The 21,763-nt window shown below is 42.3% G+C and overlaps 1 protein-coding gene across 1 annotated transcript in view; it reads right to left on the bottom strand.

Moving 5' to 3' along the window:
- LOC139411861 (AT-rich interactive domain-containing protein 3A-like) overlaps nucleotides 1–21,316 on the bottom strand; it is a 161,670-nt gene extending 140,354 nt beyond the window's left edge. The window contains exons 1-2 of the mRNA XM_071158606.1: nucleotides 20,961–21,316; nucleotides 19,754–20,455 (exon numbers count right to left, since the gene is read on the bottom strand). Coding sequence (XP_071014707.1) covers nucleotides 19,754–20,455; nucleotides 20,961–20,999 — 741 coding nt within the window. The 5' untranslated portion in view covers nucleotides 21,000–21,316. The remainder of the gene's footprint in view (nucleotides 1–19,753; nucleotides 20,456–20,960) is intronic.
- Nucleotides 21,317–21,763: the final 447 nt, after the last annotated feature.

The raw sequence follows: 21,763 nt of genomic DNA, 5'->3' as shown, positions 1-21,763 counted from the left end.
AAAAAAAGTTTTCTTTACTAAACAGAAATACCATGAGTATAGCAATAGGCCCAATAGATTGCTTGCTTACCAATTAAAAAAGGAGCAGTCAGAGCGTACAATCATGGCTATCCGAACAGCAGAGGACGAGGTCACATATGACCCAAAAAAGATCAATTTAACTTTTCATGATTTTTACTGCAAACTATATACCTCTGAGAGAAAACACACAGAGGCAGAACTCCACTCTTTCCTAGAGGGAATCTCGCTACCTAAACTATCAGAGACCGACCAGGAAGATCTCAACTCCCCCTTCACTCCTGAGGAGATCCTGGAGGCAATTACCTCCATGCCACCTAATAAGTCCCCAGGCCCAGATGGATTCCACAGAGAGTTCTACAAAGCTTTTTGGCCCCAGCTCAGCCCTATCTTCATGCCAATGCTGGAGGATTTTTGCAAAAACGGAGTTCTCCCAGACTCAATGCACACAGCTCGCATTACAGTGTTGCTAAAAAAGGACAAGGACCCCCTATCCTGCTCGTCCTTCCGGCCCATAAGCTTGTTGGATTTCGACTATAAAATAATTACCAAATTGCTCGCCAAAAGACTAAACACTCTTCTTCCCAAAATAATAAAAGCGGACCAAACTGGATTTATTAGAGACAGATACTCTTCTGATAACATTCGCCGTCTTTTTGATATTATTGATCAAGTAAACGCACAAAAGACCCCTGTCCTGCTGGCTTCACTGGATGCTGAGAAGGCGTTTGACAGGATGGAGTGGAGCTTTCTGTTTTCAGTCTTAGAAAAGTTCAATATGGGCCCAAATTTTATTAAATGGATCAAATCACTATACTCTCATCCAAATGCCATGGTGACTACTAATGGACTGAACTCTGACAGATTCCCTCTGGAACGGGGCACAAGACAAGGGTGCTCGCTGTCCCCGCTGCTCTACTTGTTGGGGGCGGAGCCTCTGGCAGAGCTGATAAGGAGCAATCCAAGTATTATGGGTGTTTCTGCAGGCGGCCTGCAGCACAAGATTTCGCTTTACGCGGATGATGTCACAATTGCTCAGTATGGCAAGTTTTCAGGTTATAAGATCAATTTTACCAAATCCACTGTCTGCCCTCTCAATATTACACTCACCAGCTCTATGAAGACACTTTGTCCTTTCCAATGGAAAACACACGGGTTTCAATACCTCGGGATCTTCATAACACCAGATCTGAATAGCCTTTTTAAGGAAAATTATCTTCCACTCCTGGATCGAATCAAGAACGATCTCCAAACCTGGATCTCCCTCCCAATTAGCTTAGTAGGAAGAATTAATGTAATCCGTATGAACGTCCTCCCTAGACTAAACTACTTATTTCAGATGCTCCCATGCTATCTCCCAGTTTCCTTCTTCAAAACAACTAACCAAAGCATCACCAAATTTATATGGGGCAATAAAAAACCTAGGATCAAGTTTTCCACTTTATCAAAACCTGAATCTAAAGGTGGTCTTGCCCTTCCCTCCCTTCAACTGTACTACTGGTCTGCCCAAATCCGCAACATGCTAACATGGATCACAAACAGACAAGAGTCAACGTGGATTCAGATAGAAGCCCAATCCTGTGGTTCATTGCCCTTAAGCTCAATTATATTCATTAATAACTTTAGTGAAGTGGGCAACATAGCCAAAACCTTTGTGATTTACAGCACCCTACTAGCGTGGAGGGACTGTAAGAAATACCTGGGCATTTCCTCCCAAATATGTTCTCACTCGCCTATAGTAGGCAACCCAGACTTGCCAAAAGCCCTGAGGGATGCCAACTTTAATCTTTGGCATACTCTAGGAATCAGGACCTTTTCAGACCTATTTCATCAGAAAACCACTACACTGAAATCCTTTCAAGAGCTCTGCAGTGAATTCGATTTGCCAAGATCCCATTTTTTTAAATATCTTCAAATTAGACATGTAATTTCCTCATTTACCTCCAAGAGGAGGATTAGAACTCAGTTGAATGAAGTTGAAACCCTTCTTGTCACAGCACAATCCATTAAAGGCAAAATATCTTACATCTATAGACTCCTTTCTGAGAAAGGAAGCTCCTCCTTTACTCCTTTGAAAATAATCTGGGAAAAGGACCTTGGTCTGACTATCAGTGATGAGTTATGGGCGGAGGTTTACGACAGGGTATACTGCTCCTCTACCAGTGTAAAAATTAAATAATCTAATTACAAATTTTTGTACAAATTTTATTATACTCCTTTGAGACTCCATAGAATGAAAACAGATATGTCTCCTAACTGTAAAAGATGTACCTCTGAAAGCGGAACCTATATGCATGTATTTTGGAGCTGTAGGGAGATTGCCAGATTCTGGCAATCTGTACATACTGCTGCACAGAAAATACTAGAGGTACAGTTTGATATGACCCCGTGTATCTATCTTCTTAATGCCCAGAAGGACTTTGTTCTTGATCCTGACAGAGAAAATTTGCTTATGACTATTACATACTTTGCTAAGAAATGTATTCTTCTATTGTGGGCCTCTAATACCCCTCCTACATTTAAAATGTGGATTGACCAGATTGTTGACTTTCTTCCTCTTGAAAAGCTCACTTATGACCTCCACAAGAGACAGCCCAAGTTTGATAGACTCTGGTCTCCACTATTCAACTATATTTCAAACTGGACAGAGTGAACGGGGTGACTAGGGAAATGCGCGTAAGGTGGCCTGCAGCACAAGTTGTGTAAGGTACTGTAAAACCTAAAAACGAATGATTGGCCCGTCGTCTCAGCGAATGCTTGAAATAGCTGATAAGAACCTTGATGTACTGCTGCAAGTGTTATGTTTTTATTTAATTTTTATTTTTGTGTGTTTTTATTTTAATTTAGTTTTTGAGTACGTGTGCATATGTGTGTGTGTGTATGTATATGTGCGTATGTATGTACGTACGTACGTATGTATGTATGTATGTATATATATATGTACCAAGGAAAATATATAGATTAAGAAAAATAAATGCTTTTATTTGACTTTATCATTCATTTTAATTGTATTTTTATTTTTTTATTTTTTTAAAGCCTGTCACATCTGTGAATGTGGAATGTCTTTTGTTGGTTGAATGAAAAACAAGAAAACTTAATAAAACTTTAAATTGAAAATAAAACATATATATATATACAGTGCCTTGCGAAAGTATTCGGCCCCCTTGAACTTTGCGACCTTTTGCCACATTTCAGGCTTCAAACATAGAATAAGAATAAGAATAATTTTGCACGCCCAATTTTTCAGTTTTTGATTTGTTAAAAAAGTTTGAAATATCCAATAAATGTCGTTCCACTTCATGATTGTGTCCCACTTGTTGCTGATTCTTCACAAAAAAATAAAGTTTTATATCTTCATGTTTGAAGCCTGAAATGTGGCAAAAGGTCGCAAAATTCAAGGGGGCCGAATACTTTCGCAAGGCACTGTATATACACATATATATATGTAATATGCAATGCACACCACAAACGTACCCCGAGGGGGATTAAGATGCTAAATGAACGTAAAGAGTGTAGCATGGAGCTAGTTCATGAATGTAAAGAGTGTAGCATGAGGCTAGTTCATGAATGTAAAGAGTGTAGCATGAGGCTAGTTCATGAACGTAAAGAGTGTAGCATGGAGCTAGTTCATGAATGTAAAGAGTGTAGCATGGAGCTAGTTCATGAATGTAAAGAGTGTAGCATGGAGCTAGTTCATGAACGTAAAGAGTGTAGCATGGAGCTAGTTCATGAATGTAAAGAGTGTAGCATGGAGCTATTTCATTAATGTAAAAAGTGTAGCATGGAGCTAGTTCATTAATGTAAAAAGTGTAGCATGGAGCTAGTTCATGCGAAACCATTCAATGTGGATGATGTTAGATGTCTCAGCAACAGGAAGGAGGAGTGATAACAGACACATGACAGGAAGAGAGAGACCATCCTGAGCTCATTGAAAGGGATCTTTATTTGCATCGGGATGGTAGCACATTGTGCCTCTGTTCAGTTTGTTTGTTTGTCTCTCTCTCTCTCTCTCTCCCCAATAAAAATTAACAGTAAACATTACGCTCACAGAAGTTCCAAAAGAATAAAGCCATTACAAATTTAAAATGATGTACAGTTGAAGTCGGAAGTTTACATACACTTAGGTTGTTGTCATTAAAACTTGTTTTTCCTCCCGGGTGGCGCAGTGGTTAAGGGCGCTGTACTGCAGCGCCAGCTGTGCCATCAGAGTCCCTGGGTTCGCGCCCAGGCTCTGTCGTAACCGGCCGCGATCGGGAGGTCCGTGGGGTGACCACAATTGGCCTGGGCTTGGTCGGTAGGGATGTCCTTGTCTCATCGCGCACCAGCGACTCCCGTGGCGGGTCGGGCGCAGTGCGCGCTAACCAAGGTTGCCAGGTGCACGGTGTAGCCTCCGACACATTGGTGCGGCTGGCTTCCGGGTTGGATGCGCGCTGTGTTAAGAAGCAGTGCGGCTGGTTGGGTTGTGTATCGGAGGACGCATGACTTTCAACCTTCGTCTCTTCCGAGCCCGTACGGGAGTTGTAGCGATGAGACAAGATAGTAGCTACTACAACAATTGGATACTACGAAATTGGGGAGAAAAAGGGGGTAAAAAAAATAAAATAAATAATAATAATAATAATAATAATTGTTTTTCAACCACTCCACTAATTTCTTGTTAACAAACTATAGTTTTGGCAAGTCGGTTAGGGCATCTACTTTGTGCATGACACAATACATTTTTCCAACATTTGTTTACAGACAGATTATTTCACTTACAATTCACTGTATCACAATTCCAGTGGGTCAGAAGTTTACATACACTAAGTTGACTGTGCCTTTAAACATGATGTCATGGCTTAAGAAGCTTCTGATAGCTTCTGATAGGCTAATTGACAACTTTTGAGTCAATTGGAGGTGTACCTGTGGATGTATTTCAAGGCCTACTTTCAAACTCGGTGCTTCTTTGCTTGACATCATGGGAAAATCAAAAGGAATCAGCCAAGACCTCAGAAAAACAATTGTAGACCTCCACAAGTCTGGTTCATCATTGGAAGAAATTTCATTGGGAGTATCATTGCATCATCATTGGGAGTAATTTCCAAACACCTGAAGGTACCACGTTCATCTGTACAAACAATAGTACGCAAGTATAAACACCATGGGACCACGCAGCCGTCATACCGCTCAGGAAGGAGACGCTTTCTGTCTCCTAGGGATGAACGTACTTTGGTGCGAAAAGTGCAAATCAATCCCAGAACAGCAAAGGACCTTGTGAAGATGCTGGAGGAAACAGGTACAAAAGTATCAATATCCACAGTAAAACGAGTCCTATATTGACATAATCTGAAAAGCCGCTCAGCAAGGAAGAAGCCACTGCTCTAAAACCGCCATAAAAAATCCAGACTACGGTTTGCAACTGCACATGGGGACAAAGATCATACTTTATGGAGAAATGTCTTCTGGTCTGATGAAACAAAAATAGAACTTGTTTGGCCATAATGACCATCGTTATGTTTGGAGGAAAAAGGGGGAGGCTTGCAAGCCGAAGAACACCATCCCAACCGTGAAGCACGGGGGTGGCAGCATCATGTTGTGGGGGTGCTTTGCTGCAGGAGGGACTGGTGCACAAAATAGATGGCGTCATGAGGAAGTAAAATGATGTGGATATATTAAAGCAACATCTCAAGACATCAGTCAGGAAGTTAAAGCTTGGTCACAAATGGGTCTTCCAAATGGACAATAGCCCCAAGCATACTTCCAAAGTTGTGGCAAAATGGCTTAAGGACAACAAAGTCAAGGTATTGGAGTGGCCATCACAAAGCCCTGACCTCAATCCTATAGAACATTTGTGGGCAGAACTGAAAAAGCGTGTGCGAGCATGGAGGCCTACAAACCTGACTCAGTTACACCAGCTCTGTCAGGAGGAATGGGACAAAATTCACCCAACTTATTGTTGGAAGCTTGTGGAAGGCTACCCAAGTTAAACAATTTAAAGGCAATGCTACCAAATACTAATTGAGTGTATGGAAACTTCTGACCCACTGGGAATGTGATGAAAGAAATAAAAGCTGAAATAAATAATTCTCTCTACTATTATTCTGACATTTCACATTCTGAAAATAAAGTGGTGATCCTAACTGACCTAAGACAGGGAATTTTTTAAATGTCAAGAATTGTGGAAAAACTGTGTTTAAATGTAGTTGGCTAAGGTGTATGTAAACCTCCGATTTCAACTGTACAGTGTTATTATCTCTCTATTATCTCTCTCTGTTTTTCTTTATCTATTATCTCCATTCATCCAGTGTTTTTAGATATAGTTCAAGCATTCAGCAGAGTAGCAGACAGGGGTGTTATGAAATAGAAGGTGTTAGTCAGAGGGCTTAACACAAGGTTCATTCATTTATGTTACACCTGATCTTTACTCCCGACAGACAGGCAGACAGACAGGCAGAATGGCCAGCCCAGTGGACCAGATATACAGCAGGAGCAGATTACCCTCAATAATATATAAGATAATACAACATAATACTATATTTAAGCCATAAGGCCTGTGGAGGTGTGGTATATGGCCAATATACCACGGCTAAGGTCTGTTCTTAAGCACGACTAGGGTTGCACATTTTGGAGAATATTCAGAGGTGGAAACTGTCTGTGGGAATTAACGGGAATATATGGGAATTAACGGGAATATATGGGAATTAACGGGAATATATGGGAATTAACGGGAATATATGCAAATTAATATTAAAAGCATTTAAGTGTAGATGTTTTTTGCATTGGATATATTTTTCATATTGTATGGAGACATAATTATTAACCTTTTACCTTATCATAAGTAGACATAATTACAAATTATACAATCCGAATAATACTTTTTCTGTCAAGGAAAAACGTGTTTTTATTTATTTTTATAGAAGTATACCAAGAAAAAGCAAACTTAGCACAGTGTGTAAATGATAACACATTAGTACATTAATTGAAGAAATGTATTAAAATGCTGGAATTAAGCTACCTAACTTAACCAAACCAAGCTACCTAACTTAACCAAACCAAGCTACCTAACTTAACCAAACCAAGCTACCTAACTTAACCAAACCAAGCTACCTAACTTAACCAAACCAAGCTACCTAACTTAACCAAATCAAGCTACCTAGCTTAACCAAACCAAGCTACCTAACTTAACCAAACCAAGCTACCTAACTTAACCAAGCTACCTAACTTAACCAAACCAAACTACCTAACTTAACCAAACCAAACTACCTAACTTAACCAAACCAAGCTACCTAACTTAACCAAACCAAGCTACCTAACTTAACCAAACCAAGCTACCTAACTTAACCAAGCTACCTAACTTAACCAAACCAAACTACCTAACTTAACCAAACCAAGCTACCTAACTTAACCAAACCAAGCTACCTAACTTAACCAAACCAGGTTACCTAACTTAACCAAGCTACCTAACTTAACCAAACCAAGCTACCTAGCTTAACCAAACCAAGCTACCTAACTTAACCAAACCAAGCTACCTAACTTAACCAAACCAAGCTACCTAACTTAACCAAACCAAGCTACCTAACTTAACCAAACCAAGCTACCTAACTTAACCAAACCAAGCTACCTAACTTAACCAAACCAAGCTACCTAACTTAATCAAGATACCTAACTTAACCAAGATACCTAACTTAACCAAACCAAGCTACCTAACCAAACCAAGCTACCTAAATTAACCAAACCAAGCTACCTAAATTAACCAAACCAAGCTACCTAACTTAACCAAACCAAGTTACCTAAATTAACCAAACCAAGCTACCTAACATAACCAAACCAAGCTACCTAAACTAACCAAACCAAGCTACCTAACTTAACCAAACCAAGCTACCTAAATTAACCAAACCAAGTTAACCAAACCAAGCTACCTAACTTAACCAAACCAAGCTACCTAACTTAACCAAACCAAGCTACCTAACTTAACCAAACCAAGCTACCTAACTTAACCAAACCAAGCTACCTAAATTAACCAAACCAAAATACCTAACTTAACCAAGCTAACTAACTTAACCAAGCTACAGTGCCTTGCGAAAGTATTCGGCCCCCTTGAACTTTGCGACCTTTTGCCACATTTCAGGCTTCAAACATAAAGATATAAAACTGTATTTTTTTGTGAAGAATCAACAACAAGTGGGACACAATCATGAAGTGGAACGACATTTATTGGATATTTCAAACTTTTTTAACAAATCAAAAACTGAAAAATTGGGCGTGCAAAATTATTCAGCCCCTTTACTTTCAGTGCAGCAAACTCTCTCCAGAAGTTCAGTGAGGATCTCTGAATGATCCAATGTTGACCTAAATGACTAATGATGATAAATACAATCCACCTGTGTGTAATCAAGTCTCCGTATAAATGCACCTGCACTGTGATAGTCTCAGAGGTCCGTTAAAAGCGCAGAGAGCATCATGAAGAACAAGGAACACACCAGGCAGGTCCGAGATACTGTTGTGAAGAAGTTTAAAGCCGGATTTGGATACAAAAAGATTTCCCAAGCTTTAAACATCCCAAGGAGCACTGTGCAAGCGATAATATTGAAATGGAAGGAGTATCAGACCACTGCAAATCTACCAAGACCTGGCCGTCCCTCTAAACTTTCAGCTCATACAAGGAGAAGACTGATCAGAGATGCAGCCAAGAGGCCCATGATCACTCTGGATGAACTGCAGAGATCTACAGCTGAGGTGGGAGACTCTGTCCATAGGACAACAATCAGTCGTATATTGCACAAATCTGGCCTTTATGGAAGAGTGGCAAGAAGAAAGACATTTCTTAAAGATATCCATAAAAAGTGTTGTTTAAAGTTTGCCACAAGCCACCTGGGAGACACACCAAACATGTGGAAGAAGATGCTCTGGTCAGATGAAACCAAAATTGAACTTTTTGGCAACAATGCAAAACGTTATGTTTGGCGTAAAAGCAACACAGCTCATCACCCTGAACACACCATACCCACTGTCAAACATGGTGGTGGCAGCATCATGGTTTGGGTCTGCTTTTCTTCAGCAGGGACAGGGAATATGGTTAAAATTGATGGGAAGATGGATGGAGCCAAATACAGGACCATTCTGGAAGAAAACCTGATGGAGTCTGCAAAAGACCTGAGACTGGGACGGAGATTTGTCTTCCAACAAGACAATGATCCAAAACATAAAGCAAAATCTACAATGGAATGGTTCAAAAATAAACATATCCAGGTGTTAGAATGGCAAAGTCAAAGTCCAGACCTGAATCCAATCGAGAATCTGTGGAAAGAACTGAAAACTGCTGTTCACAAATGCTCTCCATCCAACCTCACTGAGCTCGAGCTGTTTTGCAAGGAGGAATGGGAAAAAATGTCAGTCTCTCGATGTGCAAAACTGATAGAGACATACCCCAAGCGACTTACAGCTGTAATCGCAGCAAAAGGTGGCGCTACAAAGTATTAACTTAAGGGGGCTGAATAATTTTGCACGCCCAATTTTTCAGTTTTTGATTTGTTAAAAAAGTTTGAAATATCCAATAAATGTCGTTCCACTTCATGATTGTGTCCCACTTGTTGTTGATTCCTCACAAAAAAATACAGTTTTATATCTTTATGTTTGAAGCCTGAAATGTGGCAAAAGGTCGCAAAGTTCAAGGGGGCCGAATACTTTCGCAAGGCACTGTACCTAACTTAACCAAGCTACCTAACTTAACCAAGCTACCTAGTTTAACTTACAGTAACCTAAGGGGTGAAGAGAAGAAAGGAGTCAGAGAGAAGCAGCCAGCCAGCCTATAGACAGGCTGTGTTTGCCTATAGACAGGCTGTGTTTGCCTATAGACAGGCTGTGTTTGTCTATAGACAGGCTGTGTTTGTCTATAGACAGGCTGTGTTTGTCTATAGACAGGCTGTGTTTGTCTATAGCCAGGCTGTGATTGTCTATAGCCAGGCTGTGTTTGTCTATAGCCAGGCTGTGATTGTCTATAGCCAGGCTGTGTTTGTCTATAGACAGGGCTGTGTTTGTCTATAGACAGGCTGTGTTTGTCTATAGACAGGCTGTGTTTGTCTATAGACAGGCTGTGTTTGTCTATAGACAGGCTGTGATTGTCTATAGACAGGCTGTGATTGTCTATAGACAGGCTGTGATTGTCTATAGACAGGCTGTGATTGTCTATAGACAGGCTGTGTTTGTCGACCAGTGCGATCTCGTAAACAGAAATTCCAGGCTTGTGTGATTAAAATGTAACACCCACATTGATGGGAGGGTGTTTAAACAAGTATGTTCGTTCTCTCTCTCTCTCTCTCTCTCTCTCTCTCTCTCTCTCTCTCTCTCTCTCTCTCTCTCTCTCTCTCTCTCTCTCTCTCTCTCTCTCTCTCTCTCTCTCTCTCTCTCTCTCTCTCTCTCTCTCTCTCTCTCTCTCTCTCTCTCTCTCTCTCTCTCTCTCTCTCTCTCTCTCTCTCTCTCTCTCTCTCTCTCTCTCTCTCTCTCTCTCTCTCTCTCTCTCTCTCTCTCTCTCTCTCTCTCTCTCATTAAACATTAAAGCAGAGTTTCAATAGCGCATTGTGCCTCATTCACCCGGCCTGGGTTTTATTGGTGTTCCATTCCCTGAATTATGGAGGCAGAGAAGAAGAGAAGAGTTCCTGTTTGACCGGCGCTTCTGAGAAGGAGAGAAACCTGGGCTTCAGCAGACATGACAACATTATACCCTGTGTGTAGGCCTAGGTCAGGATGTACACAGAGATGACAACATTATACCCTGTGTGTAGGCCTAGGTCAGGATGTACACAGAGAAAGAGAGCGAGACGGTTGACCTAAAGCACACAAACAACTAGACCTACCGCAGCCTAAACATCAACACCAAGTTTTACTGCCTTAAAGCTGTGAACTATCTGAGAGACAAGGCAAGAAGGGCCTTCAACGCCATCAAAATAATCATAAAATGTGACATCTCAATTGGGATCTGGCAAAAAAAATACTTGAATCAGTTATATAACCCATTGACCTCTATGGTTGTGAGGTCTGGGATCCGCTCACCAACCAAGACTTTACAAAATGGGACAAACACCAAATTGAATCTCGACATGTGGAATTCTGCAAAAAAGACAATCCCAAACAAGGAATGCAGAGCAGAATTAGGACGATTTTATTAATTATACCTAGTTAGTTTACCACATCCAGAGAAGAGCTGTTCAATTCTACAACCACTGTGACTGATGCAAAATTAAGCATTTCATTTTTATTTATTTTTATATATATCCGTAACATACAATATACTTGCAGTGAAGCTCCTCAACAACTATATCATACCAGCCATCCAACAGACTCCCATTCAGAGTGACACACAGAAGAATCCAGGGTCAATGCCCTGCTTGACAGTCCAAGACACGTGTGAGTGAGTTTCCTGTAAACAGTACATGTTATATTCCTTTTATTTTATTCATGTAAAGACTGATCTTCTTTTTTTATAATCTGCTAAACCGTTAAAATTATAACAGGCTATACTTATTGCTTGTAAAGTTACTGCTAAACCATTACAACTATAACTGGCTATACTTATTTCACCCCTTACCATAACCAGATACTATTCTCAGTCTAAATTGTAAAGTTACTGCCATCAGAGGTATTGAGAAGGTCAAAAGTGTCTGATATTTATAATTCAAGAAATAGGTTCTAGCAATATTTGTTTTATTCCCTTGCCTGTTTGCCTGTGAGCCAGTGCCACAGATGTTAGAAAATTGATACAAGATATTAAGTGTATAGCAAATTTGAGTAGGTTGATGTGTATGATATTGGATGTGATTTAGTAAAAGTGTGTAAGACGTCTGTATTAAGAGTAAGAATTAAGCACTTCTTTGACTATGTACAGACTCAGTGAGCATAGCCTTGCCTATTGAGAAAGGTCGCCGTAGGCAGACCTGGCTCGCAAGAGAAGACAGGCTATGTGCACACTGCCCACAAAATGAGGTGGAAACTGAGCTGCACTTCCTAACCTCCTGCCCAATGTATGACCATATTAGAGACACATATTTCCCTCTGATTACACAGACCCAAAAAAGAATTTGAAAAACAAATCCAATTTTGATGAACTCCCACATCTACTGGGTGAAACACCACAGTGTGACATCACAGTAGCAAGATTTGTGACCTGTTGCCACGAGAAAAAGACAACCAGTGAAGAACAAACACCATTGTAAATACAACCCATATTTATGTTTATTTATTGTCCCTTTTGTACGTTAACAATTTGCACATCATTACAACACTGTATATAGACATAATGCGATTTGAAATGTCTTTATTCTTTTGGAAACTTTTGTGAATGTAATGTTTACTGTTCATTTCTGTTTATTTCCGTTTAGTTAAATTATCTATTTTACCTGTTTTGACACTGTAAACATACGTTTCCCATGCTATTAAAGCCCCTTGAATTGAATTGAAATGGAAAGAGAGTGAGTGAAAGAGACACACACACACACCTACACCACCCTGACCCCAACCCAGCCACCTTTAGTTAGATCTGAGGTGTGTCTAGCTAGTTGTTTTACAGCCCAGCCACCTTTAGTTAGATCTGAGGTGTGTCTAGCTAGTTGTTTTACAGCCCAGCCACCTTTAGTTAGATCTGAGGTGTGTCTAGCTAGTTGTTTTACAGCCCAGCCACCTGTAGTTAGATCTGAGGTGTGTCTAGCTAGTTGTTTACAGCCCAGCCACCTGTAGTTAGATCTGAGGTGTGTCTAGCTAGTTGTTTTACAGCCCAGCCACCTGTAGTTAGATCTGAGGTGTGTCTAGCTAGTTGTTTTACAGCCCAGCCACCTGTAGTTAGATCTGAGGTGTGTCTAGCTAGTAGTTTTACAGCCCAGCCACCTGTAGTTAGATCTGAGGTGTGTCTAGCTAGTTGTTTTACAGCCCAGCCACCTGTAGTTAGATCTGAGGTGTGTCTAGCTAGTTGTTTTACAGCCCAGCCTCCTTTAGTTAGATCTGAGGTGTGTCTAGCTAGTTGTTTTACAGCCCGGCCACCTTTAGTTAGATCTGAGGTGTGTCTAGCTAGTTGTTTTACAGCCCGGCCACCTTTAGTTAGATCTGAGGTGTGTCTAGCTAGTTGTTTTACAGCCCAGCCTCCTGTAGTTAGATCTGAGGTGTGTCTAGCTAGTTGTTTTACAGCCCAGCCTCCTTTAGTTAGATCTGAGGTGTGTCTAGCTAGTTGTTTTACAGCCCAGCCTCCTTTAGTTAGATCTGAGGTGTGTCTAGCTAGTTGTTTTACAGCCCAGCCACCTTTAGTTAGATCTGAGGTGTGTCTAGCTAGTTGTTTTACAGCCCAGCCTCCTTTAGTTAGATCTGAGGTGTGTCTAGCTAGTAGTTTTACAGCCCAGCCACCTTTAGTTAGATCTGAGGTGTGTCTAGCTAGTTGTTTTACAGCCCAGCCACCTGTAGTTAGATCTGAGGTGTGTCTAGCTAGTTGTTTTACAGCCCAGCCACCTGTAGTTAGATCTGAGGTGTGTCTAGCTAGTTGTTTTACAGCCCAGCCACCTTTAGTTAGATCTGAGGTGTGTCTAGCTAGTTGTTTTACAGCCCAGCCACCTTTAGTTAGATCTGAGGTGTGTCTAGCTAGTTGTTTACAGCCCAGCCACCTGTAGTTAGATCTGAGGTGTGTCTAGCTAGTTGTTTTACAGCCCATCCTCTTTTAGTTAGATCTGAGGTGTGTCTAGCTAGTTGTTTTACAGCCCATCCTCCTTTAGTTAGATCTGAGGTGTGTCTAGCTAGTTGTTTTACAGCCCAGCCACCTTTAGTTAGATCTGAGGTGTGTCTAGCTAGTTGTTTACAGCCCAGCCACCTGTAGTTAGATCTGAGGTGTGTCTAGCTAGTTGTTTTACAGCCCATCCTCTTTTAGTTAGATCTGAGGTGTGTCTAGCTAGTTGTTTTACAGCCCATCCTCCTTTAGTTAGATCTGAGGTGTGTCTAGCTAGTAGTTTTACAGCCCAGCCACCTGTAGTTAGATCTGAGGTGTGTCTAGCTAGTTGTTTTACAGCCCAGCCACCTGTAGTTAGATCTGAGGTGTGTCTAGCTAGTTGTTTTACAGCCCAGCCACCTGTAGTTAGATCTGAGGTGTGTCTAGCTAGTTGTTTTACAGCCCAGCCACCTGTAGTTAGATCTGAGGTGTGTCTAGCTAGTTGTTTTACAGCCCAGCCTCCTGTAGTTAGATCTGAGGTGTGTCTAGCTAGTTGTTTTACAGCCCATCCTCCTTTAGTTAGATCTGAGGTGTGTCTAGCTAGTTGTTTTACAGCCCAGCCACCTTTAGTTAGATCTGAGGTGTGTCTAGCTAGTTGTTTTACAGCCCAGCCACCTTTAGTTAGATCTGAGGTGTGTCTAGCTAGTTGTTTTACAGCCCAGCCACCTGTAGTTAGATCTGAGGTGTGTCTAGCTAGTTGTTTTACAGCCCAGCCACCTGTAGTTAGATCTGAGGTGTGTCTAGCTAGTTGTTTTACAGCCCAGCCACCTGTAGTTAGATCTGAGGTGTGTCTAGCTAGTTGTTTTACAGCCCATCCTCCTTTAGTTAGATCTGAGGTGTGTCTAGCTAGTTGTTTTACAGCCCAGCCACCTGTAGTTAGATCTGAGGTGTGTCTAGCTAGTTGTTTTACAGCCCAGCCACCTGTAGTTAGATCTGAGGTGTGTCTAGCTAGTTGTTTTACAGCCCAGCCACCTGTAGTTAGATCTGAGGTGTGTCTAGCTAGTTGTTTTACAGCCCAGCCACCTTTAGTTAGATATGAGGTGTGTCTAGCTAGTTGTTTTACAGCCCAGCCTCCTTTAGTTAGATCTGAGGTGTGTCTAGCTAGTTGTTTTACAGCCCAGCCACCTTTAGTTAGATCTGAGGTGTGTCTAGCTAGTTGTTTTACAGCCCAGCCACCTGTAGTTAGATCTGAGGTGTGTCTAGCTAGTTGTTTTACAGCCCAGCTCTCCAAGGGGGAGAAATCAAGCTCTTTAACATATGGATAATATTACATCATAAGTTTTTACTTTACAGGATATTGCTGCAGTCTGATTGGATATCAGGCAGCCCCGAACATACACACACAAAACAAAACAAACACACGCCCACACGCACACAGCGGTGTAATCACAGAGGGAGGGAGGGAGGGAGGGAGGGAGGGAGGGAGGGAGGGAGGGAGGGAGGGATGGATGGAGGGAGGGAGGGAGGGAGGGAGGGAGGGAGGGAGGGAGGGAGGGAGGGAGGGAGGGAGGGAGGGAGGGAGGGAGGGAGGGATGGAGGGAGGGAGGGAGGGAGGGAGGGAGGGAGGGAGGGATGGAGGGAGGGAGGGAGGGAGGGAGGGAGGGAGGGAGGGAGGGAGGGAGGGAGGGAGGGAGGGAGGGAGGGAGGGAGGGAGGGAGGGAGGGAGGGAGGGAGGGAGGGAGGGAGGGAGGGAGGGAGGGAGGGAGGGAGGGAGGGAGGGAGGGAGGGAGGGAGGGAGGGAGGGATGGAGGGAGGGAGGGAGGGAGGGAGGGAGGGAGGGAGGTGCTAGTGCAGTAAAAAAGAGAAGGGTCCTCTCCTCTCTCACAAGAGTTAGATGTCTGTGTCAAAGACAGCCAGTCTATACATGACAAGGTAGGAGGGGAGGAGGGTGAGAGGAACCCTGGATAGGTGGTTTAAAAAAGAGCTGCCTACTACTACTACAATGTTACCACTACGGCCCCCCTGGCTCTAATGGTCTAGTGATGACCAGGATCTAATAGTCTAGTGATGACCAGGATCTAATGGTCTAGTGATGACCAGGATCTAATGGTCTAGTGATGACCAGGATCTAATGGTCTAGTGATGACCAGGATCTAATGGTCTAGTAATGACCAGGATCTAATGGTGACCAGGATCTGATGGTCTAGTGATGACCAGGATCTAATAGTCTAGTGATGACCAGGATCTAATGGTCTAGTGATGACCAGGATCTAATAGTCTAGTGATGACCAGGATCTAATGGTCTAGTGATGACCAGGATCTAATGGTCTAGTGATGACCAGGATCTAATAGTCTAGTGATGACCAGGATCTGATGGTCTAGTGATGACCAGGATCTGATGGTCTAGTGATAACCAGGATCTAATGGTCTAGTGATGACCAGGATCTGATGGTATAGTGATGACCAGGATCTAATGGTCTAGTGATGACCAGATCTAATGGTCTAGTGATGACCAGGATCTAATGGTCTAGTGATGACCAGGATCTAATAGTCTAGTGATGACCAGGATCTAATGGTCTAGTGATGACCAGGATCTAATGGTCTAGTGATGACCAGGATCTAATAGTCTAGTGATGACCAGGATCTGATGGTCTAGTGATGACCAGGATCTGATGGTCTAGTGATAACCAGGATCTAATGGTCTAGTGATGACCAGGATCTGATGGTATAGTGATGACCAGGATCTAATGGTCTAGTGATGACCAGATCTAATGGTCTAGTGATGACCAGGATCTAATGGTCTAGTGATGACCAGGATCTGATGGTCTAGTGATGACCAGGATCTAATAGTCTAGTGATGACCAGGATCTAATGGTCTAGTGATGACCAGGATCTAATGGTCTAGTGATGACCAGGATCTAATGGTCTAGTGATGACCAGGATCTAATGGTGACCAGGATCTGATGGTCTAGTGATGACCAGGATCTAATAGTCTAGTGATGACCAGGATCTAATGGTCTAGTGATGACCAGGATCTAATAGTCTAGTGATGACCAGGATCTAATGGTCTAGTGATGACCAGGATCTAATGGTCTAGTGATGACCAGGATCTAATAGTCTAGTGATGACCAGGATCTGATGGTCTAGTGATGACCAGGATATAATGGTCTAGTGATGACCAGGATCTAATGGTCTAGTAATGACCAGGATCTAATGGTGACCAGGATCTGATGGTCTAGTGATGACCAGGATCTAATAGTCTAGTGATGACCAGGATCTAATGGTCTAGTGATGACCAGGATCTAATGGTCTAGTGATGACCAGGATCTAATAGTCTAGTGATGACCAGGATATAATGGTCTAGTGATGACCAGGATCTAATGGTCTAGTGATGACCAGGATCTAATGGTATAGTGACGACCAGGATCTAATAGTCTAGTGATGACCAGGATCTGATGGTCTAGTGATGACCAGGATCTAATGGTATAGTGATGACCAGGATCTAATAGTCTAGTGATGACCAGGATCTGATGGTCTAGTGATGACCAGGATCTAATAGTCTAGTGATGACCAGGATCTGATGGTCTAGTGATGACCAGGATCCGATGGTCTACACGGTTAAAACTTGTCTGAATATTACAGTCTATTTGGATATATTCCCTTTCTCTGCTGTTTTCCTCTGTCTGTCTCTCTCTCTGTCTGTCTCTCTGTCTGTCTGTCTGTCTGTCTGTCTGTCTGTCTGTCTGTCTGTCTGTCTGTCTGTCTGTCTGTCTGTCTGTCTGTCTGTCTGTCTGTCTGTCTGTCTGTCTGTCTGTCTGTCTGAATGTACTGACTATGACTGGTCCACCTAGCTATCTGAAGATTAATGTACTGACTATGGCTGGTCCACCTAGCTATCTGAAGATGAATGTACTGACTATGACTGGTCCACCTAGCTATCTGGAGATGAATGTACTGACTATGACTGGTCCACCTAGCTATCTGAAGATGAATGTACTGACTATGACTGGTCCACCTAGCTATCTGGAGATGAATGTACTGACTATGACTGTGATATGTGGTTGTTTCACCTAGCTATCTGAAGATGAATGTACTGACTATGACTGGTCCACCTAGCTATCTGAAGATGAATGTACTGACTATGACTGGTCCACCTAGCTATCTGAAGATGAATGTACTGACTATGACTGGTCCACCTAGCTATCTGTAGATGAATGTACTGACTATGACTGGTCCACCTAGCTATCTGGAGATGAATGTACTGACTATGACTGGTCCACCTAGCTATCTGGAGATGAATGTACTGACTATGACTGGTCCACCTAGCTATCTGGAGATGAATGTACTGACTATGACTGGTCCACCTAGCTATCTGAAGATGAATGTACTGACTATGACTGGTCCACCTAGCTATCTGAAGATGAATGTACTGACTATGACTGGTCCACCTAGCTATCTGAAGATGAATGTACTGACTATGACTGGTCCACCTAGCTATCTGGAGATGAATGTACTGACTATGACTGGTCCACCTAGCTATCTGAAGATGAATGTACTGACTATGACTGGTCCACCTAGCTATCTGAAGATGAATGTACTGACTATGACTGGTCCACCTAGCTATCTGAAGATGAATGTACTGACTATGACTGGTCCACCTAGCTATCTGAAGATGAATGTACTGACTATGACTGGTCCACCTAGCTATCTGGAGATGAATGTACTGACTATGACTGGTCCACCTAGCTATCTGAAGATGAATGTACTGACTATGACTGGTCCACCTAGCTATCTGAAGATGAATGTACTGACTATGACTGGTCCACCTAGCTATCTGAAGATGAATGTACTGACTATGACTGGTCCACCTAGCTATCTGAAGATGAATGTACTGACTATGACTGGTCCACCTAGCTATTTGTAGATTATTGTACTGACTATGACTGGTCCACCTAGCTATCTGAAGATGAATGTACTGACTATGACTGTGATATGTGGTTGTTTCAACTAGCTATCTGAAGATGAATGTACTGACTATGACTGTGATATGTGGTTGTTTCAACTAGCTATCTGTAGATGAATGTACTGACTGTAAATCCCTCTGGATAAAACCATCTGCTAAATGTCTACAATGGCAAATATAAATGTTTCACATACAGATCTCATATCACTCTATTGAATGATTTGTTATTTATTTATTAAAATGTTTTTTTTACATTACTGTGTAAGACCTAGCTGCACTACTGATTCCTCTGAGAGTGGGGTGGATATTTAGCATTTAGCAGAAAAACATCCTTATTTATCTCTCTGAAATTAAACCATGAAGTGATAGATTTTAAACAAATACATGTCTGTCATTCAACAACCTCATGACATGATTATATGGTGAAAAAACACACCAATCTGTTTCAATAAAATCTAATTTACCAACATTTCTGAAAATGGATATATAGCGTTTTGGAATGAAACTCTTCCTGTGTTCTATCTAAAAGTAATTAATACTTCAACGTTTGGTGTAAAATGCTCACAGTATGATCCCTCCCAATAGGACGCACGACTCCTATTTCACATACGGAATAGATGCCTAAACTTAAGTTAGGGTACTTTCTGGAGTGCAAATGTCTTTTAAGAAAAAAAACCTGTTGAACATCCTCTAGAGACGCTACAGATGTAGGATCTTAATTTGAGCCAATTTACTACAGAAGGAAAATAATCCTGCAGCAAGAAAAACAGGTGAATGACTATGTGGATTATAACTAAAGGACATTTTTGTAGAGGTTGATACATTTTTTCATTAGGGAAAATCAAGTCTGAAATTTCAAAGTGGAAATTACAAACGTTTGAAGCCTTTTTAAAACTCAAATACGCCACATATTTGCATTTCCTATGGTGAATTAAGATCTTACGTCTGTATAGTCAAACATACGTTTCAATTGTGTTTGGGATTTAGTAAAGGTTTCATTCTAGGCTGATTTAGTATGGAGATTGGGTTGTTATCAACAGGGTTAGTACAGTCAGTGGAGTCTATGTTGAGTAAAGTTTCATATGAAGGTATTACTTAGTAGAAGTCAGCTTCACCTGTTTGAATTGCTCGTCGTAAGACCATTCGTGTTGCTGAGACTGTGGTGCCATCCCGCCCGGGGTCTCTGACTGCCGGGGCGCAGCGAAAGACGGAGGGGCTCTGGACTTGAGATGTACAAGTGTGTCCTTTGGCGAGTCTCCCGCCCCGGGGTGCATGGGGTGGCGGGGCTGGTAGTGGCTGAGAGCCCCCTCCATGTCCTCCTCATCGTCCACGATTCCCTCGTTGTCCATGCCATCTCCATCCATATCCCTGCTGTCATCATTTATACCTCGGTCCATGCCCTCTGGATCATCGTCCATATCGGAGTCGGCTTTGGCCGAATGCCTGCGAGCGTCAAGACTGTGAGGGAGAGCCAGTTCCCGTTCAGCGGAGCTCACCAACCCGAGAGAAGAGTTCGCTATTCCCGCAGCGAAAGCGCCACGGACCGCTGCCTGGTAGTGGCGGAAGGCGAGGGCTTGTTGATGGATCTGGGACTCGACCATGGAGCGGAGGTCTTTCTCTTTCTCCGCCTGACGGAGCTTCTCTTCTAGCGCCAGGCGGGCAGCCTGCTGTCTTTGGAGGCTTTCCATGACCGCCTCTAGCTTCATGCCTCCGCCGTTGGGCTGGTCGGACTGTGAGTGTGAACCGGGGAAGTGGCTGTGTGTCGAGGCAGAGGAGACGAGCAGGGGGAGGTTGCAGGTCGAGGAGAAAGCTGCTTGCTGTGGAGAGCGTAGGGGTAAAAATAACCACTAAAAATGAAAACTATTGTAAGTCATAAACTGTTAAGAAATAACTTTGTAATAAACTGGAAAAACAGCATGGCCATGCGTATTATGCTGATGTGGCCGGCATTTGGCCACTGGAGTCGATATATCCTAAAACGTGGTTTCTAACGTGTTAAAATTGCAACATAAATATACTACAATGTAAACTACTGTATTTCGTAAATGAACGTGGCTAACAAAGTAACATGTTGTGCTGTATAATGCTGATGTCGCTATAATAGGCTCGTGTGTACTGTGACAAAATAAACATGAACATTAAACCATTGGTATTATTTCTCTATAACGCATCCGAAACGTTCGTGTCAATCAATCTATTGAAGAGTTTAAAATGAAATGTTGTGTCAAAAGTTACTTTACTGTAAATGTGATTCAAACATCTACATACTATTAACAACAACTAATCAACGTGGTTAGAGAAGGAACCAAATGTGATGCTTACCAAAGCAGATTTAGTTGCTAAACTGGTGTCATCAACCATGCTTCGGTAGACAGATCAGACCGAAATATCAAACAGTTCACGAAGTATCTCCTTTCAATGTTAGATGTGGAAGTATTCCTGAATCCTGATTGAACATCGGGATCCGTGTCTCGATTGGAGAAAACAGAATGATGTGTATAAATGTGGTCGCAGTGATCGAGTCTTTAAACCCTGAAGATTTTGGCAAGAAGTGGCAACTGTAATCAGAATGACCTCTCCAGGCAAAGGATCAGCCCTGTAGTCAGAATGACCTCTCCAGGCGAAGGATCAGCCCTGTAGTCAGAATGACCTCTCCAGGCGAAGGATCGGCCCTTCTGCTCCCATTTGCTAACAACACGTCAATACAGTGATATACGGAGGGCAGGGTCTACTGACGACCTAGGAAATACACTTTAACAACCGCAGAGAACCGACGGATCCCACGTCGCCAAGTGTTGGAAACCATCCAAAAGGGGTCTGTTAATAGGTTACACGTTCTGTAATCTATAAATACATGTTGTTATTCATTAGGCTATTTAGCCTGGACCCAGTCCTATATACACAGACCTAGTCGTTTCACACAACCTCGGGGCCTACTACGTAGGCTACGTACTGTTGTTGTTGTTTTTTCTCGACATAAATACATTTAGGGGTTTTGTTTTTTGGTGCAACGTAAAAGTTTTAATTCCGTAAAAGAACAAGCAAATAGGTCTACGTGCTTACGTCAGAGCGGGGAAACTGTTTCGCGTTCCATTGCAGGTCATGGCTAGAAGGGGTCCAGCTTT

This window comes from Oncorhynchus clarkii, chromosome 6 (assembly GCF_045791955.1).
Source record: "Oncorhynchus clarkii lewisi isolate Uvic-CL-2024 chromosome 6, UVic_Ocla_1.0, whole genome shotgun sequence".
Classification (NCBI taxonomy): Eukaryota; Metazoa; Chordata; class Actinopteri; order Salmoniformes; family Salmonidae; genus Oncorhynchus; species Oncorhynchus clarkii.
This window is presented reverse-complemented; position numbering and strand designations above follow the sequence as displayed.